At 36.9% G+C, this 21,279-nt stretch overlaps 1 protein-coding gene, 1 long non-coding RNA gene and 1 pseudogene across 3 annotated transcripts; all 3 read right to left on the reverse strand.

The window, feature by feature from the left end:
- Positions 1-2,784: 2,784 nt before the first annotated feature.
- Positions 2,785-11,411, reverse strand: LOC149011635 (putative beta-1,3-galactosyltransferase 12; annotated as a pseudogene). The gene is made up of 8 exons (XR_016174562.1): positions 11,032-11,411; positions 9,738-9,889; positions 9,528-9,610; positions 6,083-6,209; positions 5,881-5,994; positions 5,414-5,556; positions 3,332-3,539; positions 2,785-3,218 (listed from the first exon to the last, which is right to left on the reverse strand). The product of XR_016174562.1 is annotated as a putative beta-1,3-galactosyltransferase 12 (transcript).
- Positions 11,412-13,344: 1,933 nt separating this feature from the next.
- Positions 13,345-14,355, reverse strand: LOC149011636 (disease resistance protein UNI-like). The gene has a single exon (XM_089162709.1). The coding sequence runs from the start codon at positions 14,353-14,355 to the stop codon at positions 13,345-13,347; it is 1,011 nt and encodes a 336-aa protein (XP_089018835.1).
- Positions 14,356-16,607: 2,252 nt separating this feature from the next.
- LOC149011637 (uncharacterized) lies at positions 16,608-19,870 on the reverse strand. The gene is made up of 3 exons (XR_016174475.1): positions 19,787-19,870; positions 17,265-17,361; positions 16,608-16,683 (listed from the first exon to the last, which is right to left on the reverse strand). It is a non-coding gene; the product is annotated as an uncharacterized LOC149011637 (long non-coding RNA).
- Positions 19,871-21,279: the final 1,409 nt, after the last annotated feature.

Here is a 21,279-nt window from a genome sequence, read left to right on the forward strand (position 1 = left end):
TCAATTTTTTTGGACTAAAAATGACATAGACCAAACCTCAGGGGGTCCAGATGAAATTTTTACAAAAGTACAAACATCAATCCTATAACCTAAAACAAATACATCATCTAGAATATCATTTGCATCTTAAGATTGAGTGTTGTCCAACCCTAAGAGGTAAGAATTAAGAAATACAAAAGTTGCATTATCTAAAAGCAATTTGAATATGTCGATAACCACGATCAATGGCAACAGGAACACTCTCTTGGATAGCTACCGCCTCACCAATTTGGATATCCCTAAATTTCAACAACAAGGAACATGCACAAACCAAACCATCCAATTCCATAATTAAGTAACCAACACCACCATTAATTGAACCATGACTAAGGGTTTGCATCACAAAACACATATGCTTTCCAAGCATATGGTTGTGTGGTCCTCGAGTTCAAAAGCACAGTTTCCCTTGGTTCCACTGAAGTAACCTATAACACGCTTGAATGACCACAAGCCATTTGGAACTCATGTGATGCCACTTGTGCTTTTTGAATGACAATTGTTGGCTGCATATCCTTGTGAGAAAAAACTAGTGCATACCTAGACAATCAAAGATGCCAAAGGAGGAAAAATCCAAATAGAATGTCTCACTTGTTTTGATAAGTTATCAAAGGTCTTCCACAATGCTATAAAATCAGCTACACATGGAGATGAACCCTTTGGCGGTGAGAAGCCCATGCCACTTCCATACCAAATCAAGCAAGCGTAAGGACATCCCAAAAAAATATGTTCAACAGTCTCTTCCTCTCCACATTGAAGGCAATTACTTGAGAACGATAAGTGTCGTGCACGCAAAGTTTGAACCAATCGCAAGACCTTCCCAGCATATTCTCCATAGAAATCTTTTAACTTTAGGCATCGAGCCTTCTACCATCGGACGAGAAGCGATATGTGACGTTGAAGGTTGTTGTTGCTGCTGCAGGGATTGAAGACTCAACTGTTTGGCTCTATATACTAAAAAAAACCATAAATCCATATGCTGGTGTGGGATGAATTATAAAATATTCGATTTTGCTAATTGCAGATTTTCTAATCCGATTATTAGCCTTCCTCGAGAATTTTTTTTTTTAATCTAATGAGCCCAACCTTTCTGATAAAGAAAAGAAGACATTTGATGACAATAATGCCAAAAGTTACACTTGAAAATTTGTTGATGTTTCATGTTCAAATGAAAGGGAGAATCGCCTCATTGGTCTGTCTCTCCCATTGATGACAATAATGCCAAAGCCAGATTCTTTGCAATAATGCCAAAGCCTCTAGAGCCTCGATCTATCTAGTAACAATTTTTTTTTATTTTTTTTGGGTACGAATCTATCTAGTAACAATTTGACTGGGACAATTCCTTCTGAAATCTGCCTTACCTTGTAACCCTTGATTTATTCAACAATGGTTTTTCAGGATCCATTCCTTCGGTGGGTGGTTTCCTGCTAGGGGTTGTGGTGGTGGTGGTTCCAATAGTGGTAGGTGATTTTTAGCAAGTAAAATAAAGGAAGGAGATGGGTGAAGGGAAATTTTCTCTTCATCCAAAGGGAGAGTGTGAATGACAATTAGGGGGTAATTTAGCCATAAACACAACACTTTAGGGTGTTTTTGTCATTTCACTTTTAAAATTTAGATTACTTAAGGGCCTGTTTGGTTACACGAATTAAGGCATTTGAAATCTTTGGATTCATGAATGCGAGATTTATAACCTGTTTGATTGTAAAAATCTTTAGATTCATGAAATCTAGATATTCATCTTTTTACACTAAAAACATGAATCTGTAGATTTATGGGTATGGTTCCTACTATAAAAATACTAAACATTTGTACATTCACAAAAATAACAAATTATTAACCTAACAGTTAATTTCATAAATTATGACTCCATAGATTTGAAATCTCTAGATATTTGAAATCTCCAGACTCATGTAGCCAAACAGCCCCTAACAAAATCAAGGCCAATTTGTTAAGTGTGGTTAAGCCAATTTGTTAAGTGGCCATGGGTAAAAAAGACTCAAAATCCGTATGTTTCATTTTTCGCCCTTTAGGCTTGTAAAATCCGTATGCGTTTAGTAACGCTCCGTTCTAAGAAACCAGTTCTTATGCAAAACCGTTTTTTAATGTTTCCGTGCTAAAAGACTGTTCTTTGCTTGAAAATAGGCGTTTGATAAATCCGTTTTGAAAATATTTTTAGAACAATAAATAGAATATCTCGGTGTTTTTTTTTTCTTCTTTTTTTGGTTTTGAAAAATAAGTTGGTGTTTGATAAACTTGTTCTAAGGCTTCAATTTGAACCAATTTTATCATTTCTGTTTCTGTTCTTTGGTAAAAACATATTTTTTATGTTCTGCAAAAAACGTTCTTTAGAACACTTTTCTGACCAGTCCATTCTTAAAGAACAGAAGAACGAACCGTTTTATCAAACGCCTCTAACCCGTTCTTCCGTTCCCAAAGAATAGAATAACACAAAAAATGGTTTTTAAGAATGTTATCAAACGCGCCAAATTTTACCCTTTTGTAGATTCATATGCTTGTTCCTTTAATCTTGCCTTGTTTTCTTTATAGTATCATGGACATCGATTCAAGATTGGATTTGGGTTTCCTCCACCCGGGTGCACCCAAACTTTTCCTCTCAGTGTCCACCTGATATAGGCCAGCATGAGAGGGAAAATTGGGTGCAGAGGATTTGGATGCTTCAAGACGGAAAAGTCCTACATGGTTGATGGTTCCAACTCAAAACTCACATCAGACTGAAACTCGGTGGCAGTAAAAACTGAGAAGTATTGGATAAAAATTGTACGTATTGGTACTGTTTACAGACTTAGGAGTTCAAATCCCTGCAGCTAAACCAAAAATCAGACAAAATGTTTGGCAAGAAAATATACATACTAGCCTTGTTAACAAGTTGCATGTGGAAAATATTAGGCACATGAAAGTAGTTGATTCAGAAAATGATACTAGTCCCCAGGAACAGAAGTTGTTCTATTCTTCGGTAGTAGATTCAGAAACTGATTGTAGTCCCAAGGAATAGAAGTTGTTCCATTCTTCGGTAGTAGATTCAGAAACTGATTGTAGTCCCCAGGAATGGAAGTCGTTCTATTCTTTCTTTTGGTAAAACCAGCAACAGAATTTCTCCATAACAAAATGAGGACAAATTCATCTCGCTTGCTCTGAATGTCAGGTGAGAAGCCATACAGATGCTGCCTGTCATCATCAAATGCTACAGACTCAAGAGCTCAAATTCCTAAAGCTAAACCAAAAATGCAGACAAAATATCGGGGGGGGGGGGGAAGAGAAGGGAAAGGATACATACTTGCCTTGTTAACAAGTTGCATGTTATCATAGTGGATTCAGAAACCAATTGTAGGAATTGACTCGTTCTCTTCCATTTTTACTTGCTCTCTTAATATCAGGTAGCATCCCACGCAAATGCTTCCTGTCATCAGATGGCAGCGTTGGACTTTTGGAGCACATACTGATGTTGTGCAGCTCCTTCAGCCTATTAACTGGGTTCCATAAACCTGAGAAATTTTCCAGAGTTCAGTGTAAAGCATTTTACAGATCAACTAATCATATTAATCACTCAGGAGGTAGTGGGCACTATAGTCCATAGAAGAGCAAAAGGAGGATCATGAGTTTGGATCACCTACCCTGTGGGGGAGGAGGGGAGACAACTACAACACCACACAATGAGTGGGGATTATCAGATCTCAAAGGTGGGAACCCCACCTTCATGTGGTGTAGAGGATCTGGAATCCATTTAGATGAGCAGCACTAGATATCTACAGAGTAAATTCAGAGTCCCAATATAGGATATAATCATCACAAACCAAAAATTACATTATTGCTGGAGATTTGCAAATTAAGTATTAAAAGAAAGGATATTTATTTGTCAATAACTTCCTAGTGGATAATTTTTTGGAACCTCTCTTCGGGATAATCTTTTCTGAGAAGGTACCAATGTTTCAGTTGTAGACCTTGTAGATCTATGGCCTGCTAACCAAAAGCAATTCAGACTTCTACCAACTAAATGGGTCAGCTACATGGATACCTTCCCTCCAATCAAAGCTCTACTTGAGATTGATGGAAACCCCCAGTTGAACCCAAATTAAATGGATGAAATCCCTGCGACTAGCTCTTGGTGTCCTCTTTGGTTTCATGGAAGCACCACTCCACACACCCCTACCTTAATGGCTTCACTCCAGCTCACACAGAGAAACTGAAAATAAGAGGGGTATAAAAGCCCAACAAGTCAGGAGAATTCTCTAATTGGGGTATGCCACATGGATGCTTGCCCTCTAATAGGTCATATTAGGAAAAAGACCTAGATCATGCATGTGCTTTCTCAGAATTTCTTTCATGGTCATTCTAGGCCCGCCTGTAGCTCTGTCAGATGCTTCAGTAGGGATTATGTCATTCCTCACTATAGTGTCCCTAGGCCTTCGATGAGCAATGTCCATACAACTACCTAAAGGGATTCTCAGAGCTTGTCTTTGATTGAGGCAACTCCCGAGTCAGATCTTACATTCATTCATTATTTTATCCTTCCAAGTATTGCCCCACAGCCATCTTAACATCTTCATCTTGCATAGCTTCTGCATATTACATTTTTTAATTGCCCATACATCACAGCCGGTTGCACAGCAGCCCTATGGAATTTTCCTTTTTCCTTTTAAGGAATACCACAACACTCTAGATACACCTTCCGAATTAATCAATCCCACTTTAATCCTTTGTCAAACATCATCCTCTATATCACCTTTATTTATAATTGCCCTGGAATATTAAAAATAGTGACTTTGTGGCATCTCTATTTCCTCAATTTGCACCATGTCAGCATCAATTGCAGCATGCCTAAGATCATTATATACTTTGTCTTTATTCTACTAATCTTAGAGCCTCTTGTTTCCAAGGATGATCTCCAAATCTCTAACTCTGCTTAATTCCTGCTTGTCTTATCCATCAGGGCGCCAATATGATATCATTTGGCAAAGAACATACACCCTGGGACCTCATCTTGAAAACCAGGATCTTTTAATAATGATAAAAGCATAAGTCAAGATGCATACTGCTGACAGAGTTTATCTTAGGTCTAAGACCTGCTACTTACCAGCCTTTTGATATGACCCCATCAGGAATGTAAAATAAGAAATGCAATTTCAAATTGATCTCTTAGATTCTGAATCCAGTAAGAAGTTATTAAAGATAAAACCTTCGAAATTAAACTTTTTTTAATTTTTTTGGTTAAGTAACCGAAATTTAACTTTTACTGCCTCGCTTTTATGCACTTGATATTTTGCCCCAAATTTCCTTTGATGCACTTCTAAACCGTAGCTGCCTTAACGAGAAACAATAACTGAAATAAGAGAAGGAAACTATCAATAAATTTGTATACCTGAACATCCTAGAAAATCCCCGATAGCAATAGATGTAGGTGTACATTGAGGATCACATAATGCTTGGTTGTCTTCATGGTTGACATTCATGGCTAGCATCCATAATCCAACAGAGACGTCCTCATTGCTAAACATTCTCAGACTGAAAAAGGAATATGGCATTTAAACAATAAACAACTTTAGGATTAAAATAAGATACAGTTTGAAATTTGACCATAATGTTCAGCGATGACATCTTTCATAATTAATCATAAAAAGTCGTCAAAGAGACTGATTTTAGTGACTACTGCAGCAATAGGATCATTTAATATATTTAAAGAAAGAGCCAACATTCTAATGAAAATCATACAAAGAATTTTAAGTGAAAAATGCTTTCTTTTAATTCTTTCTTAATTTTAAGAAAGAATGAAAACCATAAGTCATCTGGCTATCAAAATTGTAAGTGCAATAAATTAAGAATGCAGACCTATTATTTTTTGCAACTGCCAATGCTGCCACAATCTCTTTTGAGAGAACATATATCGAACCATAACCATAAAGGAAATTCTCAGTTGCCATTGAACCTCTTGACTTCTCAAACCTGAAAGTTCCAGATGAAAAAGTCCCATGACAAATTGAATATAAAACCAACAAATTTCATCATAAACTATATGACACAAGGTCTTTACCATATCATCTTTGGGTCAGTAATCACTTGCCCTCTCTTCATGCTGCCAATGTAAGTCATTGGATCAATGCAGCCAATGTAAGTCATTGGATCAGTCCGTTCCTTAGCTAGAAGTGTTGCAAGTCGATCTGAAAAATGAAGGATGAATCATTTATTCAAATTGCTAGGTACAGGGACAATTGCATACTTAACTAATTCATAATATAAGAAGAAAATGAAAATTCATCCATTTCAGAACAGCTGTCCGGACAGTTTGTAACAGATTTCAAAGGGGTGGTATAAGGTACTGTACAAAGCAGAAAGTCTCATAAATTATACAACTGGAAAACAGGGATGTATCAGCTCTCAACACCATGAAACCTAGTTTTAAGAGATGACTACTAAGGAATGACTACAAGTATTCCATAAATGAGGGGTCATTCAAGGTAATAGGATTGAACACCCACATAGAATGCAGCCAATCAGTTCATCATCGGCAAGAGGCTAACCAATAGCAGCAGATGAGTTAACAAGAGTCTTGCCCAAGGTAATTGCTGCAGAGATGTGTCCTTTTCTGAGTGCAGATAATTGAAGACATGTCTGCATGGTATATGTATGAGTGAGAGCAGCAACACAGATTCCAATTTGGACCAGACCTAGTACAAGGCCTTAAGTTTCACAAATTCAGTATTCTAGTCCTCGAAAAAACAGTAAGTTAGCATCCCTAACAGCCTCCTAAACTAGTAAAGCAGACATCCCTAGCCTTCCCTTTTCCCTAAGTCGCACCCTTCTTTTTTATTTTCTTGAATTTTAAGATTTTTCTAGAGACCCAAAATTCAAGGTCACATCTACACCAATCTAACCATTAGATCTGTCCCAAACTTTAGGAACCTCGTCCCTCCCCAACTCTAGTGACCTCAAATCCCAATCCCATTTTGGCAGTCTGAATCCAAGATGTAATTATTTTCTTGAATATTTGTATTTCCCAAAACCCCAAAAGCAAGAAGTTCAATATCTTTTAACTTAGCTATCCAAACCCCACCAAACTTGGGGGATCATATCCTTATATCTAATTCCTCCAAGTTTCAACCTGTTGTGACACCTGTAGTCCTCAGTTTCCCATCTCAGGGAATTTATCCAATAACTCCCATAGGATGGGTTATGTATCCTTGAGATCCTTAGAATATATTTGATTACAGAACATTAACCTAACCACCTTTCCCCTTAAGACATCATCACTTCACAATCCATATCACAAAGGATCCCCATATCCCCTAAACCCTAACAACCCTAATCAGCCACATCACCATAACCACAGGGTTTGAGGAACCTTAATTTTATTGTTAATTCGATTGAATTGATCCTGAAGACTGGTCCTTGACCTAGGGTTACATCAAGAGGGAATTGCGAAGGTTGGGATCAAGTAGAACGCTGTGAAGTCCCAGGCCAGGTAATGCAGAGCCAAGGCTCCCCACACCAACTGAAAGGCCAAGAAGCCCCAAGGCTTGCTGCTCAGCAGCACAAACATATTTTTTCATGCTTTTAGCTTGTTCAATTGGGAAAAGCCAGTTCAGTAATTCTGCCAATCAGAGGGTGTTTTGGTTATTATTTAAATTAATTTATGTGTCATTAAAATCCCACAATTTGTGACCATCTACTGGTCTGACTTATAAAGACCAAATTAGCCAGCAAGGTAGTTTCTCTTTTCCTACTTTGAGTCAGATTCGTTTCTATTTTCAGTTACAGGCTAGTTAGAAGTTCTACTGAACAACTTCAGTTTATTGTTACAAATAAAAACCAAAAAAAAAAATCTTACACACAAACTCAATGGGAAGCATTAATAGGTATTAATTCAGAATTCAGATTATCAATAAAGTACTCTCAGTTCAAGTCCCCCTTTGTCAGTATTGCTGCTGCAATTGAGTTTAATCAATTTGGAAAGTTCAAGGTGAAGTCAAGCCAGGCTTCTTGCTGTGGCTGAAGAACAGTGTTCTACAACTTCATCTCCACTCAAGTCAAACTTCTATCTGACCCTGTCCAGGAATCTGGTAGCCTACCTTGTCCCCTTTCTCATTTCCTTCTATTTTCCATTTAATACCTCATCCCCAGGCTTGATCCCTTCTTTTCTCCACCAATCAAGAATAATGAGATCTTTGCAATGCTGCATCAAAATTTAACCAAACTCTAAACACCATAACACCACCATACCCTTTACCTTCAACCCCCATGCAGCCCCAAAACATGCTACCAATCCACAGATCAGTATTTTCCTGATTTTGGCACTCTTTTTCCTCCAAAGTCAAGAATCTCCATAACTTGAGATCCCACCATCCAAATTTGATGGAACCTGGAAAGCCATCTCTTTGGTAACAGCACTAGGTATAATCCGTGTTTCATCCCAATCCATTACCATTAAGTCCCCTAAACCTATCTGAAATTCCCCCTTTACCCTATTTTGGTGCTTCTTGAAACATCCCCTAAACCCTTCAAACCCATTCAAAATCACCCCATGCAAACCATGACAACCTCCGTGTCCCAATCAGGGGATTCAGAAATTCTTTTAGTTCAAACCCAAGAAGGATCACCATCCAGAGGACATCCCAGAGGCTATAAACAAGTTCACCCCAACCCTTTATTTTGAGCCTAAAAATAATGCCTGACCTGAAGATCTTGACAGTTCTGCCCTCATTCAATTGAGGCTACATCACTTGGAAATAAAGTAAAAACTCTAAAAATGTTGAAAGGCTTCTCAAGTCCTGTAGAAGAGATTTATCACTTCATATATATATATATATATATATATATATATATACACGTATATGGTTCATTTGAGTAAAGTAGTTGAGATAAGATGGAACTGTAGGGTACAGAGAATTATTAGGAGTTTCAGATAAAGAAAACAACCACACCGAGCTGTAGATAACCCAAACAGCTAAGGGACACTCTTCAGGCTGCAACCAGCTGTCTGTTGTTGTGGTAACTGATGAGCTGGCATATAAAGCGCAATGCTTCAACATTACCGATCAAATCTTAGATGAATTAACAAATGCTCCTTACTCTTTGACTGATGCAACTAAGCGATATCATTAAAATAGAATTAATACTCCCCAATTATAAGCAAAGGATCCCATTTTTTAGGTGGAATTAATACTCAAATATAAGTAAAACTTACTACTCAATCAGCCAAGCAATCATTCCAAACCTACACCAATTTAAGCATCTTGTATAGTAAGCACAACTAATACTCCTTCAAAGTAACACCTATATGTTTATTTCTTTACACCATGCAAATTATAGCACACCTATATGCATTGCCTATCACGGACAAGGTGAGGGTAAATGAAAAAGAAGTTAAAGCCACTGTGATTCTTTTGAGATATGCAACTTACTAGGCATAGACCTCAACAAAAACTTAATGAACAAACTAATCAGTTAAATGCAATCTGCAATGCAAAAGTGGCACTTACCTGGTCGTAAATAGATGTTATCACAAACTTTGACATAATAATCTGCTTCAAATTGATCATAGGCTGCTTTGAAAAATGCCAATCTTCAATAAATATGAAATGAGAAGACGAAAAATTAGAATAAAATATATTAAGAAAAAAAAAAAAAAAAAGATCGCAAGCAACAAATTTGAAAAACTAAGAGCAGCCTCACAGAGTTTCAAGTCTCACGTTTGTTTTGGCAGATTTAAGTAATCTTCTTTAACATCTATAAGCAGAAAATCACTGTATCTTTTTATCTCCTCCTCAAGATCTGCCATCTCTTTTGCATCTTTCGATCGTCAATGACAAAACGGAAAGCTAATCTAGTATCCTGCTCCAAACTGCATAGGTTGAGATCAAGTTAATATGCAATAACTTTAGACGAAAAGAGTGCTATGAGTAGAAAAAACAAACAGATATTCTGTAACAAGCGTCAAGGACATCAGTCTTTGAGCACTGAGGCCCTCAAATCAATAATCATGAAATATCCAACTTCAAGGTAAGTATTAAATTGATCTGGCTGAGTTTCACACTGCCAGCCATAAAAGTTCGCGAAACTCAGCTGCTTCCAGGAGATGATTCAGCATAGAAAAGAAATTTAGTTGCCCGATCATTAAGCAGAGTAACTGAGTAATATATTTACACATTAACATAAAAGCAGAGCAAGGTGCTGCCAAACCTCCGTAGAGGTAATGACTCCTACAATATTCTGTTGTACTGTATGTGCTCTTAAGTAAAGGTGTTGACACTCCGATACGAAGCATCTTGATTTAATTTGGCAAGTAATCATGTTTCAGTTCTATTTTTCACACACTGGCAATCCAAATTTGCAATATGAAGTTAAAGCTGCTGCCGAGCCACCATAGGTGAGGAAGGAGATGCAGAACCAGAGATCGTGTAGGTGAGGAAGCCATGAGAGGATCCAAAAGAAGAAAAAAGAAAAGAAAGGCAAGAACTTCGATGACCAAAAAAGTGATGGAAACTAACTAAGGAAGGAGATGCAGAATCAGAGATCGATACTACCAAGAAAAGCAATAACCATCAAGAAAAAGAAAACGAAAACGAAAACGAAAAAAAAAAAAAAAAAAAAAAAAAGAAAAGAAAAAAGGGCGCTCTATTGAAGGGTACACGTGGTAAAATCAGTTTCAATAACGGGGGACTTCTGACGTTTAACCGAAAAACAAAAGAAAAGTCGTGGGGACCTCTAACAACTATTATTAAAAAAAAATTCGTTAGTTAGAAAACGAGCTATGTTATCGATATGGGCGATTTACAAGAACTGAGTAGCAGGTCTTGATGAACATTGCTTAGATTTTCTTTCAATTCAGAATATTGATTAATTTGACAAGAGCGCAAATACTGTGTTAACACGATGACGTGCTTCCAGCATTGAATCAATCCAAAACTAAATTAGAACTTAACATAGTGTTGCTTCTGAAACTTGGCAAGAATGAGTATAAAACGATTGGGATTAATTAATTACCTGAGATGGGTGTCGCTGTTGGAAGGGAACCAAGTGGAGCGCAGAGCAGCTCGGCGATCGACAGAAGAGAAGCTAGTCTGAACCCCAACGAATCCGAGGAGTTTGTGGCTTCCGGTTTGGGGATACAATGGTAGTGAAGTACTATTGGAGAAATTGTGAGGAAGACTCAGGTATGTGTCTTGTTCAGAATCAAATACGCCAAAGATCATGGCCAAAAGGAATCCGACGGAGAAGGCGGAGAAGGCGAGAAGTAGACAAGTAATGCAAGACATGGCATATTGAATGCCGTCTTGGGGGTAAGAACTAGGAGCATCGTAGCCGAGCTGCATTTCAAGATCCGGCATTACAAGAAAAGCTTCTCCTCTCTTTCGCATCGTCATTTCGAGCTGGTGAGAGTTTCTTGGATCTGCTCCTCCTTTGAAGAATCTATCTAGTCAGTCACAAGAAAAGAAAAGAAATCTATTCGTGTAGAGACCAGAGAGAGGACACTGGAGGAGCTACGAGGAATGGAATGGAAATGAAAGGCGTGTGGCGGCAAGTGAGAAATACTGCCACAAATCTGGAATTTGGATCCACGTCACCAGTCACCCTACCCCACCTGAGCTCTGGTCGGACCCACAAAGATCCACAGATAATGGGGTGGAGAGAGAGAGATTTTGAGTTGTCCGAAAACGCAAAAAGCACTTAATTGGGATATTTTCATATCCAAGTCATACAGAATGGCGGCGACGCCCAAGCGGATGTCCCGTTAGTTGCTACAGATCTTGTTGATAAAAAAACAATTTTGTATAACCTGGTTGTGTAACCACTAGAATAGAATCTTTTATGGCAAATAATGCACAGTTGATGTACGGCTTATAGACTTGCCTCTCCATGGGAGAACATGGAAATGCCCTTACTTGTGTTCTCTCTTGAGGATGTAGTCAAGGTGCGCGCAACTGACCCAAATGAACCTAAAAATATAAAAAAAAAGTTTGGGGGATAAATCCTAATTTTATTGGAATGTAGGCTAAGATGGGGGTTGTTGCAATCAAAGTAACCCTTGGTTGAATCATAGTTCAATGTTGACTTGAAGGGCTAAACTTGTCCACAAGAGCAAACAACTAGAGTGGACCAACAAAGGTAGTCGAAAGCTTGCCTCCAGTTGTTCAAGTCGATTGGATAACACCATCACCTTCAAATTTGGGTGTTTAAAGGTCTAAACTGAATAGCTAAAACGAATAGGAAGGGTGATAGAGCATTAGTATTAGATGAGCTAGCTAGAGAGTATTTATAGCATGACTTGAGGTTTGAGGACCATCAAATCTTCCCTGCTAGTCCCAATCTTCACTCTAATTGACAAGTTGGACGTCAATGGCAACTAGCCTGACATGTCGGATGTCGATGGGCAACTGTGCAGGTTGATGTTACAAGCTCTATACCAAAGTGCAAATCCTAACTCACTGCTCGAGGTATAGTGCTAGGTCAAGGAATCACATCTTGACAATCCAACGCCGAGAGGAATCTCGAGTACTTGGATGAACCCTCGATATCGAGAGGAATCCCAACTAAATATACTAGTATTCTAGAAAGCTAGGGTGAGATAAATGTTCAAGAAATTGTTAGCTTCCCTTTCCTTAGTTTGTCTACAATTTGTTGCTTTTTGATCCAGTTAAGGTGAAATTCAAATGTCGTGACCCATGGTTTCTTCCATAGCAAGGCAAGATAATGAGGTTGATTTCTTCCATAGCAATGCGAGATAATGAGGTTCCATGCCATTCCTAGTAGCAATTGAGTCCTAAGAAATAGTCAATCGAAATGGTTTGATTTCTTTATGTTGTTGAAATGGGTGGTGTGACACATCATGCTCCAAATCAAGCCCATTTCGCACTTGAGAATTTGAATGGACCTCTTGACATGTAAAATTGCATGTTTCATATACCCAAAACTCTAAATATTTCCTCAAATCCTAAAAAATCCTAAAATATACAAAAACAACATAAAACCCAAGGTAGCTTCACTCTAAGTGTGTAAAATGTATACTTTATGCTATAAGATTTCACACATAAATGTGCTTATCAAGCATTGTATGTAATCTATCCCTCGCTTCTCTCAGGGTTTCAATGTGTTCAAATACCTCTTCAGCCCACACAAAAGGAAACAATTTATCTTCCTGAATGTCATGATCTTCCAGAAATAAACAACATAACAATAAACAAAATTGTGATTCTTTGCTTCCAAGATAATCATAGCTCAATTTTATGGAGGAAAATATTCTTTGTTCCATTCCTAGAATTGTTGAGGGTGAGACTGTCGATGTCTTCTGTTGCGAAGCTACATTCTGCATATCACTAGGTCCTTATTTTGCAATGACCTTACAATTGTAACGAGTGCCATTGGCAAACCCCCACATCCTCTAACCACTTCCCTAGCCACCACATACAGTTCTAAAGAATCGACATGACTACCTGCACTCCTTTTGAATAAGTTCCATGCATCTGCTTTGGGCAACACCTTTACTTCCATATTGGATTGGGTCCCCATTTGATTGCAGACTTCTTGGACTTCTTGGCTCCTTGTTGTGATAATGATGTTGCAGTTGCATTCCCTTCCATCGTGGCCTTTGCCATCTAATCTGACCCCATGAGTATAAGAAATTCCAACTTTGGTTAATTCCAGTGGTTCCCATAGATCGTCCAAGATTGTGAGACTTTGTGTCTCTGCTTTATCCAGTTCTTCTAACAAACGGCTTGCTCTTGCAGATTTGTTCCCTTCCTTAAGTTCGAATCCTAATTTCTCTACAATTTCACGTTGAATCTTTGTCAAAATGCACTTTTGAGACTCGATGGCCACCACAACTCGATCAAAGACCCCCTTGTTTTTCAGTTGTTTAGTGGTTTCTTGGACCAAGGTTGTTTTTCCTACCCCTCCCATTCCATAGATCAACTTTAGCCTTTTGTCCTCCAATGCCTCCAAGATTTGCTTCATGTCCGATTTGGTGGGTGCATAAAGCTGAAAATTAGGATTGTCCATGGATTTAATACCAAGAAGAGGTGGAGGAGGAATCAAGACGAAATCAAATTGACCTTCTCTTTGGAGATTGTTGACTATATCGATCTTGCTTTTTGATTCCTTGCCCACTTGATAATGAACATTCCAAGCGAGACATCCCTTGTTTGCTTCAAGTTCTTCATACATCGCTGATACCTCACGTTGTCCGGCATCAACTCTAGCTAACCAAATTTTCACCTCTTCTTTGATGTTTCTCCTGTGGTGAACAAGATAACCAAGATGAAGCAGAAATGGAGGAACTAAAAGCTTGACCAGTCCAATGGCAGCTTCCATTATTATGTTCATGATTCAGATAATGAGTTTGAACTTTGAAATCTGAATCAAGCTCGCAACTTACATCAACCCTGCATGGACAAAGCAAGTAAGAAAAGTTAACAAACAAACACTTGCGAATAAAAATAAGAGTCTAGAGTGCGATTCTCTAGTAATAGTGACCTTGGTGGTGTTAAGGGTTAGAATTTAAGCACAAGGTTTGCTTAAAATATTACACCCTACATGGACAAAGCAAGTAAGAAAAGTTAACTAACAAACGCTTGTGAATAAAAATAAGAGTCTAGAGTGCAATTCTCTGGTAATAGTGACCTTGGTCGTGTTAAGGGTTTGAATTTAAGCACAAGGTTTGCTTAAAATATTACACCCTGAATAGTAGTTGGAACCAAGATTGTTGATTCCAACTAGTTTATAGACAAAACTAGGTCTAGAGTTTCTTCCATAAGGCCCATTACATCGTTGGATCATAACAAATCCAATGGCCTATATTCAAACATAAGTAAGGTATAACACTTGTGAAAAAAACCTACACATACAAGTTTCAATTAATTAACTGAGGAGAATTTGGTGGAAACTCCAATTATTTCAAAATCTTTTGATGCACTGAAGACATCTAATTTGGTTGGGTCCCAGGAAGAGGAGTTTGTGGATGAAGTGGATTCAAGTGAGTCAAATTTTAAAATTTTAAATAAGGTGGAAAGTGCAGAGGTGGGTGAGTTGTTGCTTACTAAGGGGGTCCACACTCCTCAGGATAAGGGGGCGTCATAGTTCATCCTCTACAGAAAACCTCGATTCCCTTATCACCTAATCCAAGGGAAGATGTTAATTTAGTTGAGATGGACTCTAATAATTCACAGGAAGAGAAGGATTATAAAGTGGACTCCAAAGTTTTAAATTTTGAAAATGCAGAAAATTTTGAAAATGATAGAGTGGTAGATACAGTACCAAAAGAGGGGACCCATAAAGCAATTTGCATGAGAGGAGGATTCTCAAAATTTAGTTTATGAAGAGAACTTGGAGCATTCAATTGGGGGGGGGGGGTGCACATGGAGGGTGAGTTGGCCATTGATAAAGTGTCTGATGACTTAAGGGTTGACCCAACGGTTCGGTAGTGTTGGAACAAGGCCATGACGTTCTAGTACAAATTATAGGATTAACTGGTGGGGGGAAAACAATGCAACATGGTGGGCAAGGAGCAATGAAGCAACATCACTCAATGTATACGGGTCTAGAGGAAAAAATGGAGATCTCAAAAAGTAGGCTAAGGGAGATAGCTTTTGAAGCAATGACAAAAATTGATTGACTCTTGTCGGACAAAGAAAATAGTGGGATAAAACAATCAAACTTAGGTCATTTGCTCTTCTGATACGAAAGGGGTTTCCCTATCATAAAGTTTTTTTTGATGATATTCTTTTGGAATATCAAGAGTGTGAGGTAGAAGGCAGGATCATGCTCTTGAAATGTAAATTTTTAGTGATTTTCCCCCCTTTTTTCTTGTTTTCTTTTTCCCGTTCTTAATTTAATAAAATGACCTTTTAGGGGGGGGAAAATAACATAATTATGTGGCAATGTTAACCTCCATGTTTTCTTTCTTGAAACAAAAAGCGAGTTGTCAATGTGACATATAAATCACTAATTTGAGGAGTTATCAAGTGGGCCCCGAAGATGAATTGGGGGTTAGTGGTTCGGCCAACAATTTTGAATTTAAAAAATTCTTAGATGCGGCTAAGAGTTCTAAATCAATTGGTAACTTTCCTCTGGGGAGTTCACTAGTGGGACCTGCAAATAAGAATGAAGTTTGTGGTTCAGCAAATACATGTGAATTTCAAAAAGTCCTTGATGCGGTAAGAGTTCTACTCACATTGGTAACCTTCATTTGGGGAGTTCTCATGTGGGCCCTCGACGATGAATTTGAGGTTAGTGGTTCGGCCAACATTTTTGAATTTGAAAAATCCTTAGATGTGGCTAAGAATTTTAAATCAGTTGGTGACTTTCTTTTGGAGAATTCACTAGTGGGACCCGCAAATAAGAATGAAATTTGTGGTTCAACCAATTCATTTGAATTTCAAAAAGTCCTTGCTGCGAGTAAGAGTTCTTATCAAATTGAAAACCTTTCTTTGGGTTGTTTATTGATGGGACCCAAAGCTAAGAAGGTAATTAGAAATTCTGCCAATGAAGGAAAGTGTTTAAGAGGGAGCTCAATGGGGGCTGATGTGGCAAATAAGGAGGATGATTTGGAATCTAGTGGGACCCATCAGAGTTCGGCCAAGCTGGAAAGTGATGGAACGCTGCAATCGGAAGTAGTTGTTCCTCGTCGAAAGCCTGGTCGTCCTAAGAAGGTTCATGCAGTGAAGAAAGTGTTAACAAGTAAAAAAGGTTCTATGGCAAAGGAATTCAAGAAAGTAGATGCAACTTTAGAGAAAGTATCTACAGTAAATAAGAGCCTCTCATTGGGAGAAGACAATGTTGCTATTTAACTGTTACTATGAAGCTTTTCTTTTAGAATATTTAATGCGTCTGAGAGAAGGGCTTTTAAACTTTTGTTAATGACTCATCAACTAAACATTTTGTGTGTTACTGAACCAAAAGTGGATGTCAGTAAGTGCCCAATTCTAATGGGTTAATTGTTATCAAATGTGAGTAGAAATCAGTGAGGAAAAGTGTATTAGGGGCAACTGTTGTTGCGGGTGAGCGAGGTTGGTTCCTCTTAAGGTTCTAATTGCTGTATTTTTTTTTTCTTTTTCTTCTTCGCTTTATAAAATGACACTTTTAGCGAAAAATAAATAAATAAAAAAAAGAGACAAAAATCATGTCATGAACCTTGTTAGTAAAAAATGCCTAACAATTTATGATTGAAATTAAGGAGAAAACATAAACAATGGAAGAAAGAATTAAATATGGTGACTTCTTACCCAAAAAAAAGAAAGTATTGAACTGATAGTTTTTCAAGATAGGGTAACCAGTCAACAAGAATGCCTTGCCATATGTTGGTCCTTGCCAGAGGTAAACCTTCAAGAAAATATACTTGTTAAATTGAAATGCCTAAACCTACTTGGACGAAAAATAGGCACAAAACTAAAGAGAAACCAGACATAGAACCTTATAATTTTTTTAGCTTCATCATATAAAGAAGTGAAAGTGAAATGATAAATGAGTATAAAAAAGAATTACCTATGCCAATGGTGAACATGTTTGAATTGGTGGAGCGAAAAGAGAGGAATGGATTGTCATAGGGACAAACCAATTTAGTAGGGGATTCCATAATCTTGAAGGTTTAGAGCAATGAACCTTTGAATGGGAAAAACCAGATAGGTAATGTCATACCTCCTCAAGGTTTAACTGTTAGGGTAACATTCTCTCTCTCTCTCTCTCTCTCTCTCTCTCTTTGAGGGGTGAAAAATCTGGTGTAGTTTTCAATTGGACCCCCTGAGCTTTGACCTAAGTCATTTTTTATAAAAAGGGAGAAAAAAAATTCATATTTTGCATTTGCCTCTCTTATGGTATCCTAAAAGACCAACTAATAAGATAACTGTCTTTTTTATGATCAAAATTCCTTTATCCCATTTCGATTTCCTTTCAACTTACCCAAATCTTGAAAAGGGGTATGCGGTATCAACAATTTGATATTGGAGTAACTGAATTGTAGATACCCTATACCTCTGTTCAAGATTTGGTAAGTTAAAGAAAAAAGAATTCAAAAGGGTATGAAGATGAACCTTTCATTGGTCTTTTTTGGATACCATAGGAGAGGCAGTATCTCAAATTTGCTTGTCATCGATTGCTAGATTAACCTTTTGGGCAACGCATGTGCCCTAAAATGGTTTCATCTGTTTAGTATTAGTTTATTTACATTTGTCATTTTTGGTAGGGCCATATTGTTTCGGTATATGTATATATATAGATGTACATGTAGATACACTAGTAAAAGTGCCACGTGCAAATGCACGAGGTATTTATCAATCACTATGTATTGGCCATGGAAGTTGAATGGCCTATGCATAAGTGAACCTATTAACAACAACTAAGGTTAAAATTTAGAATAAGTTTATCTTTTAGATGCATGAGTTTGATTAAACGTTTTTAATGTAGTTTCTTTTTCTTCAATTAATATTTCTTGATTTTCGAGAGAAACTCTTCATATTCCTTTGGTTGTTTATGGATTATTTGAAAAATGAGAAGGGGAGAAATTGAATAAATAATTTCAAGAATTTTAATTGATCATTATAGACATCATTTGTTACTAATATAAAGGTCTAATTGATTGAATACAGAGGGGTATTGGAGGAAAACGAAATGTAGCTATGTCCCTTGAGTTCATACTTTTATAAATAGTAGTATGATAGTATGATATATTTTATTAAAATTTGATTTCAATCAAAACTCATGGGCTCTGGGTCGTGAAAATTGTCAAAAAAATGTTATTCCAAAAGAAGAAGACAAAGATAGACAATGATCAATTTTTTTTAGTTTGTTGGCATGCAGAATCTTAAGAGTTGGATGCTCCTAGAAGAGGCTCTCCCAATGAGTGCCCAATGAATTCTAGGATGCAACCATGTTGAATATTTTAATCCAAGGGTTATGGTAAATCCAATGAGTTCCTTGGATTAGAATATTACATGTGGTTGAATCCAATAATTTACTGGGCATTCACTGGGAGACCCCCCCCCCAAGGAGAGGAGCCAAATGGGCTCAAATGACCTTAATAGAAATTACAAAATCTTACACTAAGAAAATAATACAAATTAACATGAATTATGCAATTTATGCTAAAGAATATGATCAACTATCACCATCAATGTAAAGAACAAAATGCAAAGAAAAGGTACAACATTAATATGAGGAAGTAAAAACTTCTATACAAGTGAAACATGCATGAAGTTTCCCATGTAAGGAAATGATCCATTTCAAAATTAAAAATTCCTAAATCCTACCCCTTAAAAAAGTTGTTTCTTTAAGCATTTGTTGGTTGTGAAGAAGTCTACACATACAAGTGGTGATCAATTAAGTAACATAGCTAAGTGAGTTGTTATGTGAAATGAAATATTAAAAAAAAACAATTAAAATTAAATTAAAAAAAAATGTCATGAACCTTGCTAATAGAAAATACCTAACAATTTATGATTGTAATGAAGTAGGAAACAAACAATGGAAGGAAAAAAATTAAGTATGATGATTAAGAAAGTCTTTGAAAAAGCAATTTAAGTATGGAAGAAAGGAAGATGCAAGTAAGATTAAGTGTGGCAACTCGCTCACAAAGTCTTGGAAATCAATATATATGTCATGCCTTCCCAATAGCAATGTTCAAATAAGAAAACCAGTCAATACAAATGCCTTGCTAAAAACAAACCGATGCCGAAAACCTTATCAAAATTTTTTAGCTTCATCATACAAAGAAGTAAAAGTGAAGTGATAGATGAGAAGAAAAAAGAATTACCTGTTGCCAATGGTGAAGTAGTTTGAATTGCTAGAGGGAAAATGGAGCAATGGGTTTTCGTAGGGAGACATCAATTTAGCAAGGGATTCATAAACTTCCAGGGACATGTGATTTCTTTCTCGTCGTCTTTCATAACCATATGGGCCAACAATTTGAATATGCTTAGCTTGGATTCTCATGGATGGCTTTCAACCATGTCAAGCAATGCATTACTTATTTTGTTTCAAAGGAATAAATTGGCTTCAATATGCTTTGCTTGGATTTCATGGATTGCTTTTGGACTTGTCTAAAAGAGATGCCTTGTTCCTTTGGCTAGAAGAGTAAAGAATAATCAAGGTTGTGAAGCCAATCAATCTCTCTCTCTCTCTCTTTTATATATATATATATATATATATATATATATATATATATATATATATATATATATATATATATATAATTTTTTTTTTTTTTAATGTCAAAGTATAGATCGAACCCTTTTGCATTACACATGGATATTCATTCTCACTTGTTGGATTTGTTTTCTTATTAATATTATTTAATAGAGAGAATGTGATAAGATGAAACATAATTAGACTTTTTTTTTTGGTAAAAACATAATTAGACTTGACCAAACCAAACACATGCATGTGGCAAACCCTAGGAATCCGAGGTGTTTAACCAACTTCCCTAAAGTTTTTTGTGCTTTTTTTAAAGGTGGGGGAAGGTTAAGGACCCGTTTGATAACCCATCAAAAAATAGTTTATGGTGTTTCTTGCTTCAAGAAGCAGAAAAATTGGCTGAAAACTGTTTTGTTTCCATGAGTTTTGAAACACCAATAGAAATTTATGAAAATACTTGCTTCGAAAAACACTTTCGACGCAACAACAAATTTCTCAAAGGAAAAAAATTGGGTGCAAGTTGGGTTTAAGTGAAACACTTTTGGAAGAGGTGTTATAGAAGTTAGCCCCCTAACCAGAACAATGGCAAATTTTATAAATTTTATTACAATTTTTAAATTTGTTTCAAGAAATTGATTTAATCAAACATCTACAAGTATTGTTTCTACTTCCGGAAACAAGTTTTATCGAACACCTAAAAATATGTTGCTACTTGTAGAAACACTTCAAATTATTTATGGTGTTTCTCAAAATAGAAACACTTGGTGAGTTATGAAATGGATCCTAAATTTGCTTCGAATCTTGAGAAATATGGAGAGTATTATATCACCTTCTTATAATTGATCTAAGGATGTAAATTGATCGGTTTGAGCCAATTTTCATTTAAGTTTTTCGGTTTTCGTTGAAATCACCGAAAACCAAACACCCTCCGTCAAGTTTTTTTCTTTCTCTTTTTCATGTTGGGTTCAGTTTTGGATTTGGTTCAGGCTAATGAGTTCAAATTTTGGTTTACTTTAGTCTTCTAGTCTTTTGAGATGTGAAAGGAGCACAGCCCTAACCATCCGATTGAAGATCCAAATTCTAAAATCTCTTCCGTATTTCTCATTTTAGAAT

The sequence above is a fragment of the Hakea prostrata genome, chromosome 7 (assembly GCF_041222555.1).
Source record: "Hakea prostrata isolate BN-2017 chromosome 7, UWA_Hpros_2, whole genome shotgun sequence".
Lineage (NCBI taxonomy): Eukaryota > Viridiplantae > Streptophyta > Magnoliopsida > Proteales > Proteaceae > Hakea > Hakea prostrata.